The 19,028-nt window shown below is 39.8% G+C and overlaps 1 protein-coding gene across 3 annotated transcripts in view; it reads left to right on the top strand.

Annotated features, from left to right (window-relative positions):
* GARRE1 (granule associated Rac and RHOG effector 1) overlaps positions 1 to 19,028 on the top strand; it is a 105,652-nt gene that overhangs the window by 7,386 nt on the left and 79,238 nt on the right. For 2 of the 3 annotated variants that reach the window (XM_032766699.2, XM_075073778.1), the window contains exon 2: positions 18,745 to 18,823. The exons of the other annotated variant lie outside the window; for it this stretch is intronic. Coding sequence is in view for 1 of the 2 variants with exons in the window: in XM_075073778.1 (XP_074929879.1) it covers positions 18,806 to 18,823 (18 nt within the window). In the remaining variant the exon portion in view is untranslated. The remainder of the gene's footprint in view (positions 1 to 18,744; positions 18,824 to 19,028) is intronic. 3 annotated transcript variants of the gene reach the window in all.

Here is a 19,028-nt window from a genome sequence, read left to right as displayed (position 1 = left end):
TTTGTTTTTGTATAGGAATGTCACATTTTTGTGGTGACAGATAGGTATGATAGAGTAAATCTGTAGTCAACACACAAGATTTAGTGAGATCATTTTGGGAAAAGACAGTGTATTTTTTCCTTTGAAGAATTTTTTTCCAATTCATTTTCTGGGATGGCTTATATTTTTATGACATTTGATTAAGCTATGCATGTGGTCAGTTAGATAAATGTTTACTAGAATGTGATTCACCGTCTAATTATGTATCCTCTGCACATCTCTTAGAGAGGTACCAGAGCCTCTCTTTACTTCACTCATCTCTCCATATCACTGTGACCATATTTTCAGCTGAGGGCTGGATGGGTTCCCTTCAGATTGGGGTGGTTGTTTGAACAACAAGAGGTGTTCCTGCACGCCAGGAGTGCACGTTCTGAGCTCCTTCTGACCTGATGTTTAAAGACTAGGCCTAGAAATCTCTTGATGACTTCAGGTCAACTCTGGATGCTCTTCTGGAAGGTATGCTTTAGTCAAACGTAAGTTACTTGGATCAATACGTAGATAAATGGGTGAAATGTAATGGACTGCAACATGCAGGTCCCTTCTGGCTTTGAAATCTATTAATTGGTTAAACAGAATTTGGATGTTGGAAATGGTAGTGTGTCAGTCCTAGAGCTTGATTTTTATGGCAAGTTAATGCATTTTCAAATACTTTAAATAAAGCTATTCTAGTCCATTTCTGTGCACACGTCTTTAAATTAGCATGTGGCAGTCCTGCTTCATGTGATTGTTTAAGTAGAATACAAAGGTGTGAAATCTTGCCAGTTTTAAGTTTCTTTTGTTGATGACTTTGCTCACCACTTCAGCCTTTGGTATGCAAAAATGTGGAGTTCTCCATAGCGTCCTCTCTGCCCGCCCTCCTACTCATTGTTTTTGGTTTAGAGTAGTGAGTTCTCATTTTGCGGGCAACTTAATGGAAGAGAGATCCTCTTATGGATCTGCGTTCCGTTATGTTTTGAAATCTTCTGATCTATGTCTCACCAAAAAAGCTCTTAATGGACTACAAGTTTGAGAACCACTGATACAGAGAGGGCCAGTCTGTCTGATACTGGTCTGACTGGGAGACGATGTTGCCACAGTTGTTTCATGTCAAAAGCCAAACTTCTTTTTGTGTACGGGGGGAAGTTGCATACTAATTAATTATGTTTTTTAGTCTAGATTGCAACCATCCATTAGCTGCTGCTCTCTTTACTGTAACATTTTTGTTGCCACTGACGTTTTGCTTGCCAGTTTCTTAGAAACAAACAAACAAACAAACTTTTTTTGTAAAAGCTGTTGCAGTTACAAATGCAATACTAATAAAAGGTAGTATTGCATCTCCGCGTGACTTGTGGAGACTTAGAAAACATACATCTTCTCCAAGCCATTGGTGTAAAATTACAAAGAAGATGATTCTACATAGACACAAATAATTAAATACAGTATTTAAATTTTAATATTTTAAAACATAACTGTCAACAGGAAGTAGTAAATCCATATTCTGTTTTGAAGTGGTTTAGCAGACACAGGGCATTTGTTTTTCAAAAGTTTATTTTCTCTCTGGGAAGTAAATGTGTCTGTCCACCTGATTGCCTCCTCTTACACAATTTTCTCACTCCAAAACAAAGTATCTGCTGTGCTGGTCTCCTTTTGTTGTCCCTGTTAACTTACATGATAAACATGAGAAAATACAGGTAGTTATGGTAGGCTACAGAGTGAGGCTTTGTGTACATCTGAAAGTTGCACAGCGTTCACTATACCAATATAGTTAAAGGAGTACAACTCTCACTAGTATAGATGCAGTAATATTGCATAAAGGTGCATTATACAGGTATAAACTGATGTGTATACTGTATAGAAAGAGGAATAAGCTATACAAGTATAGGACACTTTTATGGCGGTGTAATTGCATCTACACTAGCAAGAGTTTTACTGATTGTACAAGCTGCACTATTGAACAGCAGTGTCCCCTTAATTCTCCAGCCTGGGATACCTTTTACAATTCTTTTCTAGCAAACAGCAAACCCCTCCAGGCTCTGTTCACTCACAGCCATTAGCATGCAAAGGCATATCCAGCAAAGTTACATGAATGCTCTCCCAGCCACTCATGAATAGACACAGGGTGATGCTCAGAAATTCTTACCCAGCCTTGCACCCCAGAAATGTGCATCTTGCAGTCTCCAGCACGTACTGAACAGAGCACCCTCATTAAATAGTTTGTCATTTTTATCAAAGAAAATGATTGTCACAGTCTTTGTTAATCTGAGTAGTGATTCCCAAGATGCGTCAACGAAAACACTCTGGTTTAGATGAAACATTAAAACAAGTTTATTAACTAGAGAAAGATAGATTTGAAGTGAAAAGGCATAAAAGTTAGCTTGCTCATTTATCTTTTATTTCTTTTGTAACCAATTCTGTTTCCTAAACTTTACCAAGCTAAATAAGATTTGAAAACAAAAAATGGTTTCTCACCCAAAAGCTAGAAGCTAGAAAACTAGAAAACCTTCCAGTTAGGACTCCCCCCCCCCCCCAGTTCAGTGATGGTTCTTTGTCTTTCAAATGCTCTTGCTGCCATGTGTAGAGATGGGGGAGAAGGAGTTAAATGGGGAAGCCATTTATTTTATACCCTTCTTCTCTCCTTGAGGAATACCCTCCCCTCTCTGCTGGGGTGCAGACAATCAGTCTGTGGTGTATGTGAAATTCGAAGCCTCTTTCAGGTGAATTGTAAATTTCTTGTTCATACCTTATGTGTACGTGATGTTTGGGTTGTCTTGGAGATGATATGCAAATCTTTTGTTTACAGTCCCCCTCGATGGCAAATGGTTGCTTCAGTAGCTAATAGTTTTATAACACTTGTGGTCAGTCCTTTCTTGAAACTGAGGAGCTAGGCTGTCTGCATTCCCTAGAATTACATTTCAGCAACAAACATATAGCAGAATCTCGTAACTCCATATACAATGTTGATGCACACATTTTAACGTGACAATGATGTTAATCAGGTAATGACTTTTCAAATGATGCCTCACAAGGCATACTATATACAACATAGATCATAACCATATAAAAGTGGTGAATAAAGGATACAGGATATTACTTGGTGGGCAGTGTGTCATACCAGTATAACTAAATCACATCCTGATTGGCACAGTTATACTTGTTGAACTTGAAAATGGAGAACCAGGCCTAAGTATTCTGCTGAGGGATGTGTGTGAGAGTATTTGTTAAAGTACTGCATAACATTGCATGAGGTGGCTGGTGGTGCATTGTAGCATACTTGACACACTGTAATTCTTATTCCTAGTGTTTAGTTTTACCTTAAAATTTCTTTCATGGAGCAAGCTCTAGCACATTATTGGTTTGAGACAAGCAGAGGGGTGGCTTGAGAGAAGTTGTAATTTATTTGCACTGCGTGGTATCTTGGGTAGATGACAAACCTGTTGAATTCATAAGACATTATTAGTCATGAAATAGTCCACATCTGATGACCTTCAGGGTTTGATGCAAGACTCATCTTATTTTCTTAAGCTTTTGAAAATGATGGGGAAATGAAATTGTGGGAGTGGGGAATTGTCTGATGGGGTGGGAGTGAGGAAAGGAATTTATGATGGGTTAACTTAAAAATACATGTGTAGCAAGTTCATTATGTCAAGATCACTTAGAGTATAGCTGGATGCCTATTTTAGCAATTCTGTAAATAGAAACAATAGTATTTCAGAGACCTTCTCCTTAGGTAAGAACTGCCCTCCTTATATTTAATATTCAGACACTGGTGCCTTGTAGTTTGTAGCATGGGAAGACTGGTTCTTTGTTTTTTGATTATGAAAAGCAGTTCTTTCTCAAACTGATCTCTGCTAGTTCTTCCAGATGGATTGTGTTGTCTCAGTGTTCACTGGAGGGAGACTAGAATGGTCAGTTGAAAGCCCTACTGACCTTTATACAAAACACTTGCTCCCTCTTCAAGTTTTTTGGAGTTCTCAAATCCATTTTTTCTTCAAAATCTACTGAGATGTTGAAGCTGACTTTGTATGAAGGCTATGGGAAGAAAATGTATCTAAATAGCCAATTCATAGTTATGATGGGGCACATGCATCCCGCACTGGATGGGGAGGGGTTATCCCTACATTGTGGGCTGAGGAAGCCAAGTCCCCTCATCTCTACTGGGCATGCTCCAAATGCACTAGTATAAAAGGGAGCAGCTCAGCTCATTTGGGACTGACCACTGGAGAGAAAGGATGCACGCTGCAGGCTCCAGCCAAGGATCAGCTGAAGCCCAAGGACATGGGATCTGGAAATGCTGCAACTGAGGTAAATGCCAGGGTACCCACAGAGTCCCTGCATAGTCCAGAGTTGCTGGGGACAGTGCAGACCAGGGAGGTAGCAGAGACTCCCAGAACCACAGTAGGAAGCAGCCCAGGGGAATTAGACTGGCCCTGTTAGTGAACTGGAATTTTGAGGCAGCCTGTTTTGGTTGGACCCCCCACACTGACTCAGTGGCATGTGCTCCTGCCACTGCTTGGGCTGGGGTCCAATGGAGAGGGAGGGCCCAGGCCCCCCTACCCAGGTCCCTGCTGCTCCCCCGCTCTTTTTGTGCATGGCGGCCACTAATACTTACTACTTCACGGACAGGAGCAAACATATTGACGTTGGCCACCAGGCCTTACTGCCCTGCTAACAGGGATGAACCTATTGACTGGCCACTGAGCCTAATTACCCTGTTGACTGGGGCAAATCCATTGACTTGATCTGGTAAGCCTTACTGCCTTGCTGATTGGGGCATATCTATTGACTCCGGCCATTGGGTTGCATTGCCCTGCTAAGAGGGGCGAGTATATTGACTCTGGGTACAGAGGCATAGACTCAGGTTACGTACGCTCTGCACCTACACCCTAAGGGAGATGGGGCACGTTTGCCCCACACTGGATGGAGTCCCCCCAGCCCTGTCACAATAGTTAACATTTTATTCTGTTATGACCCTAGAGGATTGCACTTCATTTAACATTTGAGAAGTTTAAAACAGAGATAAATTGTGGCAAAGCTTTTCAGGGTGGAATACTGGGTGTGGTATGAAAATCTAGATAGAATAGGAGGCTTTCTGTCAATCTGGAACAACTATTTTCCAGGAACTTTAATAGTATAGACTTTATTTTCTTGCACTATTAAAACACTTTTTTGTTAGAGGTAGATAAGTAACACTTCTTACCAGTAAAAATCCTCTGTTTTGTCCAAGATGTGGACAAAGGAATGTGCACTTAAATGGAATCTACATACTTCAGTCCTGGAGGCAAAGAAAGGCCAACAACGTGAAAGGCATCAAGACAAGTCAGTGGAAGAATTTCTTTTCCAGACACAATAAACACATTAGATCAGACCAACTAGCTATACATTTTACTAGTGACTGCCAGTTTAAATGATTTAATGACCTGTACATAACCACAGTTCAGTATGCAGTGGAACTTTCAATCAGTGTTATAGTACAGGATCTAGAAATATTATTTTAATTTTAAATCTGATTATATTGATTAGATGCAGAAAGGGCTGGAGGCCAATGGCTTAAATTTTTAACAGTTGATTCATTCCCTGCATCCAAGGGGCACTCTTTCATCTCCCGCACAACCAGGGTGTTTGTGTGGTAGAGTGAGAGAAGCTCTTGGTCTGTCATACTAAAACATTTTGATCACTGTTACTTCCATTCATGGCTTAATTCAAATTGCTGCTATTAAAATAATTTTATAAATGAATGAGACACAATAATCTGGGATTTTCTTCCATTGTCTGTTTCTAAATATTTAAATACAGGAGCTGGGAGATTTAAATTCTGCTACTATTGTTGAAAAGTCTTTAAAAGCCACAAATTTTACACCACATAAATGTGCTACCTTGTTTGATTGTGCAGCAGCAGTTACACTATTTCTACAAAGGTGACATCAATGATACTGGAACCCAGTCCAAGTGTAGGCATGTAAATTTTACATTAGAAACATAAGCAGGGGAATCAGTGCTTGCCTGTTTGTTTGGTTTGTTTGTTTTCCCTCTGTCTGTGGGGAAAAAGAGCAACAGAGGAGTTTTAATAAGTAAAGTGAAAATAGGAGGCTGAATTTTAATTTCTAGTGGCAGGGAACTCATGTTTTCCCAGACCTTTTAATTCTGTGGCAGAATCTCACTCATGATTTGTCTTCAAGCAACCACAGAATGCAATTGTTGCATAAGAAATTGTTTCACTCTGCTTCTTTTGGGACATAGGTGGAAAAAGCTATTCTTTAACTTCCTGCTTCAAATATTTTATCTTCTCTCAGCTGGAATGTAGGTGAAAATGCCAGTAGCAGAAGTAGCAAACACAATCCCTTGCTACTAGCAAGAGCTCTCCCTCCTGCCCAAGTTCCTGTACTACCAAAGCCAATGAATTGTGTCTATGTTGCTGTTTTGTCACTAGCACTTTCACCTATATTCCAGCAAAAGAGAAGGTAAAATATTTGAATACAGTGAGTGTAGTCATTGGGAGAAACATGCTTTGCACAGGGATGGATTAGGGTCTGTAAGCATACACAGTTGCTTGGGGTGTCATTGCCAGAGTATCTTGCTCTATTTAATAGTCAGATGTATAAAGAAGGGAACATATATTTATATATATTCAGAGATTTTACTACTGTTGTAAAGGCCAAGTTAAACTTGAAAAAATTAATAGGTTGAAATGGAAAAAAGTTCATGAACTCGGGATGAGTGCGACTTATGCAGCACAGTCCAGTGCAGGGACAGCTCATCTACATTTAAGAGACAGAAACCAGTTTTGACTCTCTTGCAGCTGGGTTAAGTAGTTATTCCTTCCCTTAGCTGTGCAGATTCTATTTACTAGTTGTTTTTCTTGCTAAGTTTAATGCATTTAGTTCAAAGTACCTATAAATAGGATACTTGATAAAGAAGACATATATTGTCTCTCAAAGCAGTGTTCTTTCGAACATTTTAGAATTAAATAAAATTAGCTAGCTCTGTGGCCTGTGAGTAGTGCTCAGTGTTATGATGAAGGAAACAGAAACTTCATTTGTGGTTTCCTACTTCCTGGAGTAAGCATGCTGTATTTCCATAAGGGTGGGAGAAGAGAAAATACCTGTGCCTATGGAGCAGGTTACAGGGTGATACTGGGGTAATGAAGAAATTTTCATTAACATCAATTCGGCTGTAGTATAATAGCAACTGTGCGAAGTTTCTACTGATATTGAAAGGGATTGAAAGTAACAGATGCTCAGGAGCGTTGGGGCAGGAAGAGATTGAAAGGCCTAATTTCACATTTAAAAATTCTGATTGCTTCTTTTAAAAAAACAAAAACAAAAAAAACAAACCCAAAAAAACAAACAAACCCCACAAACTTTCAATAGAGCATTTGAGATTGTTGAAGCCATTGTTAGCTGACTGGACACTGAGGCATTACATTGGCTAGGATGTCTTGGGGAATGGAATGAGCCATTTATCACTAATGGGAGATGTACTTTTAAAAAAAAATCTTTTTGAGGATGTTGTATATTAAAATGATAGCATCTATTTTGGTTGCAAATTTGATCTTCAAAATCTAATTTTCCAGATCATATTTACAAAATTGTAAGTATCTAAGTTCTAAAATTGACCACTCCATTGTTGAAAATTTTCAAAAGCCATACTTTTTGGTGCGTTTAGTAACTGTGATCTTGAATTGAAAGCAGAGCAGGAATATTCTTCCCATTGCTTGATATTTCAGAATTGTGTAAACATGATTGCACATCTATATTTGCAACCACTACTTTATGATTTAGGAGAATGCTTTGTTTCAATTCTTTATTTTACTTTTAGCCAAAACTAAGACACAGAGTGTTGTGTCCCACCCTATCCCTAAGGTTGCCATCTTTTTAATCACACAAAACTGGCCACCTGTCATAGCATACTTCCTCAATCTGAACCTTAGAGTCCAAAAAAATGAGGTACTAGCATGAAATCCTCTAAGCTTAATTACCAGCTTAGATCTGATACGCTGCCACCAATCAGGACTCTGAGTGCCCGATAAACTCTGGTCTCCCCAAAACCTTCCCTGGGGACCCCCAAGATCCAGACCCCTGGATCTTAACACAAGGAAAGTAAACTCCTTCCCTCACTAGTGCTATCCTAGGCTTTTCCTCCCTGGGTTACCCTGGAAGATACTGTGATCCAAACTCCTTGAATCTTAAACCAGAGGCTTTCCACCGCACCCAGAGGCAATACAGTTTCAAGCTCCATGAATCTAGACAAAGGGATTCCCTCTTTCCTCCTCCCTTCCCCCGGAGAGAGAGAGAGAGAGAGAAACTCAGAGAGCAGGTTTTCCCTCCTCCCTTTCTCCTTCCTCCCACAAATTCCCTGGTGAGTACAGACTCAGTTCCCTTGAGCCTCAACTGGGGAAAAAATCAAACAGATCTTTAAAAGGAAGTTTTTAATAAAAGAAAGAAAAAAAAAAGAAATCTCTGTAATTCCAGGATGTAATATTACAGGGTTTCTCAGCTTATAGAAACTGGAGAAAAAGCTTTCTCCAACAGAAATACAATTTAACACACTTCCAGCAAATACACATGCAAATAAAGAAAAACCAGTTAAAAAGACTATACCCGCCTTTCTACCTTTGTACTTACAAAATTGGAATAGAAGATTAGAGAGCCTGTAGGTACGTGTGGTCACTCTCAGAAATCAGAGAGAACAAAGCAAAACCCAAAAACCACAAACAAAGGCTTCCTTCCCTTGAGATTTGAAAGTGTCTTGTTTTCTGATTGGTCCTCTGGTCAGGTGTTGTTTGTTAACCCTTTCCAGGTGAAAGAGACATTAACCCTTAGCTATCTGTTTATGACACCACCCTAGCCCCACCCCTTCCCCAAGGCCCTGCCCTTCCCTTCCCAAGGTGTGTTCACTACATTCCCCCTCCCTCGGTGGCTTGCTCTCTCCTATCCTCACTCACTTTCACTGGGCGGAGGCAGGGGATTGGGTGTGGGAGGGGGCGAGGGCTCTAACTGGGGGTGCGGGCTCTGGGGTGCGGCCAGAAATGAGGGATTCAGGGTGAGGGAGGGGGCTCTGGCCTGGGGCAGAGAGTTAGGGTGCAGGCTCTGGGGTGGGGCTGGGGATGAGGGGTTTAGGGTGCAGGAGGGGGCTCCAGGTTTGGGGGGGCTCAGAGCTGGGGGAAGGGATTGGGGCTTGGATTTGGGGTGTGGGCTTACCTCGGACGGCTCTGGCACTGTGCTGTGCCCCAGAAATGGTCAGCAGGTCTGGCTCCTAGGCAGGGGGGCCAGGAGGCTCCACACACTGCTCTCGCTCACAGGCACTGTCCCCCCAGTCCTATTGGCTGCAATTCCCTACCAATGAGAGTGCGGAGCCAGTGCTAGGGATGGGGGCAGTACGCGGAGCCCCAAGGCTCCCCCGCCTAGGAGCTGGACCTGCTGGCTACTTCCGGGGTGCAGCACAGTGCCAGGACAGGTAGAGACTAGCCTGCTTTAGCCCCACAGCACCGCCAACCAGACGTTTAATGGCCTGGTGGTGGTGCTAATCGGAGTCGCCAGAGTCCCTTTTTGACCAGGCGTTCTGGTCGAAAACCGGACACCTGGCAACCCTACCTGTCCCAGCATGGTATACTTAGGGAATTTAGCACTATGAAGCAAAAACGTAGCATTTTGAATGGATCATTGTTGTGGTTGCTCACTTTGTCTCCACCTTTTCTCATGTCGCTACTCTAATAAAAGACCAACATATCCAGCTAACACTTTGGGGAATGCATTGCCAGTCAGTCATTAGGAAATGTTTCAAACAATGTACAGTAGTAGATAGATATCTTCCCCATAAAGGTAGAGCATTTCTCCACCATCCATTATTCCAGTTTTTTTTTCTTCCTTTGAGTGAACCATAGTAGCTTTGAATCTAGGTTTTCTCACGTGCAAGTGTAATGTAGTAACAGTTAAGTCATACCAGCAGCCTCTTAAACTATTTTTAACTATGGTGTAATTATAGGCATACACCTCACATTATTGAAGGCTTAGTTCATCTCATGCCTCAGAATCCAGCTTTTAATCTTCCAGCCCATATTTTGTTCTCTACTTACTTGCCAAGAAAGCCTGGCTCCATTAATCATAACACTTAAAACAAAGGAGTATGAGATACATTCCCCAATATGGGATTTGCAGAGGTACACAATATTTCTGTGAAATCACTTAAAACTGATGTGAACCTGCCATATAGTGTATGCAGAAAAGAACTCAATTACAATTTAAAGAGCTACAGCAAGTAATTGATATGGAAAATTGTAGTAATATACCCCTGGGAACTCATTTTTTACAACAAATGAGATAAATAATTGTTACGCAACTTAGAAACTATATAATCTTAGTTCATTTAACCCTGGGATGATCTGGAGTGAAAACACGTTTGGGTGTTTCAAGCTGGACTTCAGAAGCTATTCTTCTCATTTCTGTACTTTCATATAAAATCTTGGAGTAATATGAAACAATTTTTCAAATATTTAAGAGCTGCTCTTGAGAAGTAATTTTGTATTAGTTTTTGTTAATTGAGCAATTTGTTGGAGACTAGGATGGTACGACAACACAATATAACTTGAGACATTTTTTAGAGCAATTATTGAAGGGTCACAGGCAAATGGGAGTTTTGTTTGTTTTGCATTTTAAACACTATCATCCCCTCTTTAGAAGTCTTAAGATTTTCTCCCCTAAAGTCTTTTTTTAATTTGGCAAATGATTTTATTAACTTGATTAAAAATATCATAATTTTATCATGAGTCTAGAGATATTTGGTGTTTTTTCTTAAAGCCTCAGCTTTTGCAGGCATTGATTTTATGAGAATCTCAGCTTTTTATTTTTTTTTAAAAAAGTTTCTAGTCGTCTTGGCTGCACGGAAGAAAAGCTACAAGTGTGGACCCCAAAGACTCAAAACCAGAAGGCAAATAGAAAGAACTCCAAATATATTATGTTTAAAATCTCATGATATGTTGGGGACTGACTAATAATATTTGAATGCTTGAGATTGACAATGCTATATTTAAAAATGCAGAAACAAAATATTAACATCTTTATTGTTACTAGTTTCCAGTCCATTTCTAAATCCAGCTAAGGGATGCTGCTGTGTTCTATTCAAAACACCTCATCTCTCTCCAGTTTAAATTTTATTCACCTAAACTCTTTAGGCTGTTTGCTCTATTTACTCTTCCAGCCTAGTTCTCCTTATCTTTCGCTGATGGAGGCTGTTCTCCCACCCTAGCTACTGCTTTTATAAAGAAATGTCACCCTTCTCAAATCTTGTCCCAAACCTTCAGTTCAGAAAGCAACAAACTAAAAACAAATTTTACCTACCAGATTTTCAGTTAAGTTCTAAATTTAAGCTGTTTGGTTTTCTAAAAAACTGATATCCTAAAGTTTTCTCCTGTCTTAGATGGAGAATAAAAGCTGAAATAGCAATTTTAAAAGTCACAGCTATATTGACTTAGGATGCCATGTCCAAAATGGGGTGGAAGCATGAAATTGTAGACAGAGAACATGGAACAAATGTCAGTGGTATTTATTGAGACATTAGAGCTGATTATTATAATATAGATTATTGTAAAATATACTATGTAAACTTTAAACATTTTTTGCTAAACTCTTTGTGTCTTGGTATTTGAATTGGGAGTCAAACAATCCCTGTGGAACTCGTTACCTGAAGAGGTTGTGAAGGCTAGGACAATAACAGGGTTTAAAAGAGAACTAGATAAATTCATTGAGGTTAAGTCCATTAATAGCTATTAGCTAGGATGGGTAAGGAATGTTGTCTCTAACCTCTGTTTGTCAGAGGGTGGAGATGGATGGCAGGAGAGAGATCACTTGATCATTACCTGTTAGGTTCACTCCCTCTGGGACACCTGGCATTGGTCACTAGGTAGACAGGATACTGGGCTGGATGGATCTTTGATCTGACCCAGTATGGCCATTCTTAGTTCTTAATCTCCATTTCCTGGTTTTGCTTCTGTGGTCAATCCATTATCAGCTGTGGTCTAAAAACAAGTGCGGTTAAGACCTTAAAAGAGCAGAGAATCCTGTGGCACCTTATAGACTAACAGACATTTTGAAGCGTGACTTTCCGTGGGTGAATACCACTTCGTCAGAGCAGTAGTGGAAATTTCAGGGGCAGGTATATTATAAACTAAGCAAGCAGCTAGAGATAACGAGGTTAGTTCAATCAGGGAGGATGAGGCCCTGTTCTAGAAGGTAGGGTGTGAAAACCAAGGGAGGAGAAACTGGTTCTGTAATTGCAAAGCCATTCACAGTCTTTGTTTAGCTCCAGAGCTGATGGTGTTCAAATTTGCAGATGAACTGAACTCAGCAGTTTCTCTTATGAAGTCTGGTCCTGAAGTTTTTTTTGCTGCAGGATGGCCACCCTTAAGGTCTGCTATAGTGGTGGCAGGGAGGTTGAAAGTGCCTCCTACAGTTTTTGTATATTGCCGTTCCTGATATCTGTTTGTGTCCATTTAATCCTTTTCCGTAGTGACTGTCCAGTTTGAACGATGTACATAGCAGAGGGGCATTGCTGGCATACGATGGCGTATAATTACATTGGTGGACGTGCAAGGTGAAATGAATCAGTGATGGTATGGCTGATCTGGTATAGGTCCTGTGATGTGTCGCTGGTGTAGATAATGTGGGCAAGAGTGTGCATGAGAGGTTTGTTGCATTGGATTGGTTCCTGAAGCTAGAGTTTACTATGGTACGGTCGCTGCAGTTGGCTGGGAGAATACGTTTCAGGTTAGCAAGGTTGTCTGTGGGCAAGATTGGCATGCCACCCAAGACCTGTGAAAGTGTGGGCTCAATTGTCCAGGATGGGTTGTAGATCCCTGATGATGCGTTGGAAGGGGTTTAGCTTGGGGGGCTGTATTGATGGCAGTGGAAGTCCCTGTTGGTTTCTTTCTTGGTTTGTCTTGCAGTAGGAGGCTTCTGGTACACGTCTGGCTCTTTGATCTGTTTCCTAGATTTCCTCGTGCGGGTATTGTAAAGTTTTGAGAATGGCTTGGGAGATTTTTGTAGGTGTTGGTCTCTGTCCTGAGGGGTTAGAGCAGTGCGGTTGTACCTCAGTGCTTGGCTGTAGACAATGGATCAGTGATGTGGCCTGGGATGGAAGCTGGAGCATGAAGGAAGGCATACGCGGTCGATAGTTTTCGATATAAGGGTGGTGTTAAATGGTGAACCATCACTTATTTGCACCGTTAGTGGTCTAGAAGTGGACCTCCGTGTAGATTGGTCCAGGCCTGAGGTTGATGGTGGGGTGGGAAGTTGTTGAAATCATGGTGGAATTTTTCTAGAGTCTCCTTCTCACATGGGTCCCAGATGATGAAGATTGTATCAATGTACCCGCGTAGGTAAGAAGAAGGGGCGTGAGTGGACGAGAGTGAGGAAGCGTTTGGTTCCAGGTCAGCCATAAAAATTGGCATATTGTGGGGCCATGAGGGTGCCCATAGCAGTGTCACTGATCTGGAATATATATTGTTATCAACTTGAAATAGTTGTGTGTGAGTATAAAAGGCACAGACTCAGCAGCCAGTTGTGCTGTGGCATCATCAGGGATACCTGTTCCTGACAGCTTGTATTCCATCTGTGTGTGGTATGTTTTGTGTAGAGAGCCTCTAACAATCCATGGTGGCTAGGATGGTGTTTTTCTGTGGAGTGACCAATGCAATTGTAGTTTCTAGGAAATCAGTGGTGTCACGGAGATAGCTGGGAGTGCTGGTGGCATAGGGTCTGAGTAGAGAGTCCACATATCCAGACAGTCCTTCAGTGAGAGTGCCAATGCCCGAGATGATGGGGCGTCCTGGATTTCCGGGTTTGTGGATCTTAAGCAACCTTGTGAGCTAGTTGGGACAATTTGATTGTAAGCAAGCTTCTATACTGACCACTGTTTTAACTAACAATTAATAGTGTAGATGTAAACTGAGTGTCTGGGTACAAGGGTGATGGGAACACTAGAAGTGCATCAAGATAGTTTCTGAACTCATTTAATTTAATGAGTGGAAGTCTCTTGTATTGCCCAATCAATGTATGAGATGATTGTGCCAGTCACTTATTTTTTGACACAATGGATAAGCATTCATGCATAATGGAGAAACCATTGTCCCTTCTCCACAGTGTAGCTGTGGGGAGCTGCACACATTCCCTGTGGATCTGTGCTGTATGGGTCTTCATCCACAGCACACTGCAGAGTGTGAGGGGGAGGGTTGGCATATGGTTGGTGAACCTGCAACAATTTAAATTCTCCAGATATAAACCTACCACTGTGTTGTGAGTGGAGGGCAAGTCTGCGGCAGACACCATGACAGCCTTGAGGCTACATAAATAATGGGAAAAACTCTTTTGGTGTTTCAGTAACCTTTGGAGGGAGGATTCCTTCTCGGGGAGCACTCAAGCCAGATTACTTGGGTTTGAGTAGCAGGAGACAAGATTTGGCCCTAAACATTCCTTTAATACCTTCATAGCTCAAATTAGGTACGAGAGAGAATTACTGTTGATGACATACAATTCAGGGGCCAACCAAGGACCTTAATCCAATTAGGGCAAAAAATTCCATGCTACTAAACCAGATGATCAGTGCTCAAAATAGTAAAAAAGAGGATCTTTAACAGGTTTGCATAAAGACTTGCTATAAGTATTTGCCATTAAGAATCATTATTCCACTGCATAATGAAAAACCTACAACTAACAAGACTATAAGCTTAATGGGTACAAATATGCACTAACTATATTTAAATCTTTGGAAATTGTTTTACTTCACAAAACCAAAATGCAACATATGCAGTTCTAAATGTTTGTGTATTAAATGGTGTGTTTTCGATTAAAAACTCAAACAAGTAAAACTATCTTTGCTATTGAAGTGGAATACTAACCGTAATACTGGAAGGTCTCTTTGCAGTGAAGTCTTTCAAATTAATTCTAAAAATAGAATAAAAATTCAAACTCAAACTTAATTCAAAATTAAAATAAAATCTTCCTCAGTTGTGAGTGTAGGCTCACAAATTCTAAAATATTCAGTGCATTTTGATGTAGGAACCACAGTCCACTGCAGAAGAGAATATTTAATTTTAAAAAATGCAAGAAGGTTCGTGAAATGTGTGCTAGAAATAGAAAATAAGATTAAAGGTTATGTTTCAGACATGGAGCCTTCTCTGGGGGAAAAAAATAGAGCAAGGTTGCTTCAAGGCCTGTAGCCTGAGGGAGGAAGGGGAGAAAGGCACTAATAAAGGCTAAGCTGAAGGGTAGTTGGGGAATTTAAAAAAAAATAAAATGGATTACTCTTCTTGTATGTTGTATCCCCTTTCCTCCCATAATTTGTTGGTGTTTGTCTTTCATGTTGTAAGTTTTCCTGAGTAGACACCTGTCTATGCATTTGTATGGTAGTTGCAGTTGTGATTGGACTCTTTGGTTACTACTGCAAAACTAATAATCCTTGTGGCTAAAAGGTTACTTTTGAAAAGTCTAGTTTTATGTAACTATTTAAAAACACAGTTTAGGCCAGATCTGTATACTTGAAACTTGTGCCAGTATCGTAATGTCACACGTGGTGTATGTCTGACGTTTTTATACTGTCAGTGCCCTACTGTAGACACAGTTTTACTGGCAAAAAAGTACTTTTGACAATATAGCTTGTTTCATTTGTGGGGAATGGTATAAGCTGTTGCGGCAGAAGCACATTTTTTGCCGGTATAAACTGTGCCTACATGAGGAGGGTTTGTTGGAATAGCTATATCAGCAAATATTTTCTATTGTAGACCTGGCCTTAAATGCTGACAAAGCATTGTTTTTAAAATGTACTTGATATGTCAACTGGTATCAGATAAAGGAGACCATGAAGAAATATTAATAATCTTGTTAACATTCCAATATTCATTAACAGAGCTACCACGAAACTTGGCTAGTTAGATATACAGGCCTACTCCTGTTGGTGTGCATGCATAGTTCCTAGTAACATTAGAGTTATGTGCCTATAGATCTTAGTTTTCAGCAAGCTCTGATAAATAATAATTTAAGCTTTCAGAATATTCAGTCTTTAGTACAGTTACTTGTCTCTAATCAACAGGCCCCCTTTTGTTAGGTTAGATTACTAAATCTGTTTATTAAAAGTTGATCTTTTAAGGTGTAACATAGCAGCAGCAATATCTTGTGGCTTCTACTGGGGGAAAACTTAAGTTACACAACTGGAGTCAGAAATGAAGGCTTAAAAGCAACACGAGGACAGATCATGCCTTCCTTGATCTGTTTGTGGTTCGCCTCCATGATACTATCAGTGCCCCTCCACCAACAGGGTCTGATGAAGCCCTCTCTTTGTTGGACCAAGACTGCACTTTTGGGAGGGATAGAGGCTGGATGGACTGGGAGAAGTGTGTGGGGGTGGGGATGGGGATGGGGGTGAATATTCACACTTTGACCCTTCAGAACTTAAACTCTGGTTGTATTGCCTTTTCTGTCTAGCCCCTGCCATGGTCACAGGGAGCTGCATCAGTAAGTGGTGTCCTTATAATGGTGCCAATGGAGCAGCTGAGCCAGAGTGTGGGAAGGAAGCCTCTCTGGGAGGGAGGTGTCACTGGGGTTACAATGGATGGGGGCATAGGGCCTCCTTCCTGATCCCTTGGGCTACCTGCAGATTCTCTTGAGATTGACTATTGTGGGGGATGGATTTTCTGCAAGTGGGCAAACTTCTCCCCACCCCGACAGGACAAGAGATTATCCTTGCTGGGGGTATCCTTGCAGAGATTTCCCCCTAAGGAGACCCCTGATAGTTTTATTTAAATTAATTTTTCTTTCCACTCACATTATGACATTTCTTACTATAACTTTTTGTCCCAATATGTTTTGATATGGGGCTAAGATTACATAGAATTGTTTGAATTGTTCATACTAGGTGTTTAAATTAGCACACCAAATGATCAAAGACTTTTTCTTTGAAAAGATCAAAAGTACAAAAACAAAACTCAGTAACTACTGCTGTCCCACAGGTATAAATCTTAAACAGGCCATGTTAGACCCTCATTTACAACTAGGCAATCTTGTTATTTTGCACAAATGTACTAATAGAAACTTAAAAGCAATTATGTCAACCAACCAAAAGAAGAATTGAGCATATTCTCTTACGGCCTTGTTGACTTTGATAGACTAATAGAAATAAAAAAAAGTATAAATTTGGTTTTGGCACTAAAGTTAGCTGTGTGAATATGCAGAGGGAACAGATTTGTTGAGTAAGATAATGCCACTTACCGGTAATCACTTTTCAGAGTATAACCATCCTATCAGATGTGTTTCTGCAGATAAAGCCTTGTTATATACTCATTTGCCATACATGTATTAACTGCTTTTATTATTTGTGATGTTTAGTAAGATTTTTGCCAAACTGTTGTTGCTTTCAGATGCAGTAAACTGCTACTTCTGTAAATTAATATAGGTAGTTATCTTGATATTTTGTAATATTTACTATTATATTTGCAGAGTTCTTCAGAGGGCAAACAAAGACGACTATTTTCAAGAATGCTGATTTTTAACTCTGGAATGTATATTTAGTCTCTCTTAAACAAACCTAGCCCAACACATTAGCACTTATATAAGTGACATTTTAATGATTGCTGTATGTCTTTCCATACCCAGTACTTTATTCACCTTAAGCTAGAGAAGTTATGCATGCTGCTTAGATATGTCAGCTGAATTCCATGTATGCTTTTGTAAACAAACAGCTGTTCTAATAAGTACTGTACTTTCAAATCCTTCATATTCTTTATGGGGTTCTGTGCTAATTATGGAAAATGAGAATTATTTTTCGCAAGTGGGACTTCAGTTTTTTATAATGCTCACTATGTTTTGTTGTGAAATAAATATTGTTTTCCTGCTTCTCTGAAAATTGCAATGGTCTCTAAACAAATCAGTCATTATCTTTTTAATATTAACAATGTTTAGCTTGTTTTTAATCTCAAAGTAAGTTAAATTAAAATTATAAAGGACATGTAAACAAAGTCCACCCAAAAAAGAAAACATATTAAATTCCTAAAAACACAATATATGTATTACGATTATGGAAATATAGAAATAAATGTAAAAGAATCCCCCAACACTTATAACTCAGTGTCTGTAACTTCATATTTATATTATTTAAAGTCGACTTTTGGTGCAACTTCGTGCATATACTGTGTGGACATAGGATAACAAATTAATGCCATGGTGTAAAATAGGAAACAATATTACTGAAGCTATTAATAGAGGGCACTACTTATTGAAGTCTCAAAGATTTAATCTATTACACTTCTGGGAATTGTGGAATGAAGCTCACTGGAAAAGAGTCTTGCCAAAGAAGGTTTAGAGAGCCTCTTGTTCTTCAACATTTATCTTTTATTCTCTTTTGTTTGTTATACCGTTAATTATGTTTGTAGGAATTTGAGCATCTCTAGCGAGGATATTTTAGTTATCTGCAGGAAAGCAAGAAGAGGGATCAGATGAGCACAAAGCATTGGGGTTTTTTGTGAGAGAGGGATTATGGTCTTGCAAAATAGTAATACATTGGCTGTGCACTTCTCATTTTTGTTTTCTTCTTAAATAGTTAGAATGTGGGCTCAAAATTTGATTTAAACATTATAAATTAATGTGCAAGGTCCTCCATAGTACTGGAGTGACCTTTATGTGGGTTTAAATAATACTTGCTTTTTAAAATCTGGACTGCTTGTGACACTTTCTTTTTAAATCCTAGTTCTTAATGAAGAGAGCAGCGCTATGTCGAGGAGGAGCAAGGAGCTTTTTTGTAATGAAAAATGAGGAATGCTTGTGAGGTATGCATACTACTATTTTAAGGGGTTTAGTCTCTGAAATCTCAGGCTTCTATGTCACCCAATAGTACCTTCATCAGCTGTTGAAGTCCATTTTAGATACTTCATTAACATAATGAAACTAGCAGATTATGTCCTGAATGTGAGGACAGCAATAAAACACTGTATTGATTATTCTAAAATATGGCCTATCATAAAAACTTAGTTC

The sequence above is a fragment of the Chelonoidis abingdonii genome, chromosome 19 (assembly GCF_003597395.2).
Source record: "Chelonoidis abingdonii isolate Lonesome George chromosome 19, CheloAbing_2.0, whole genome shotgun sequence".
Taxonomy (NCBI): domain Eukaryota; kingdom Metazoa; phylum Chordata; order Testudines; family Testudinidae; genus Chelonoidis; species Chelonoidis abingdonii.
This window is presented reverse-complemented; position numbering and strand designations above follow the sequence as displayed.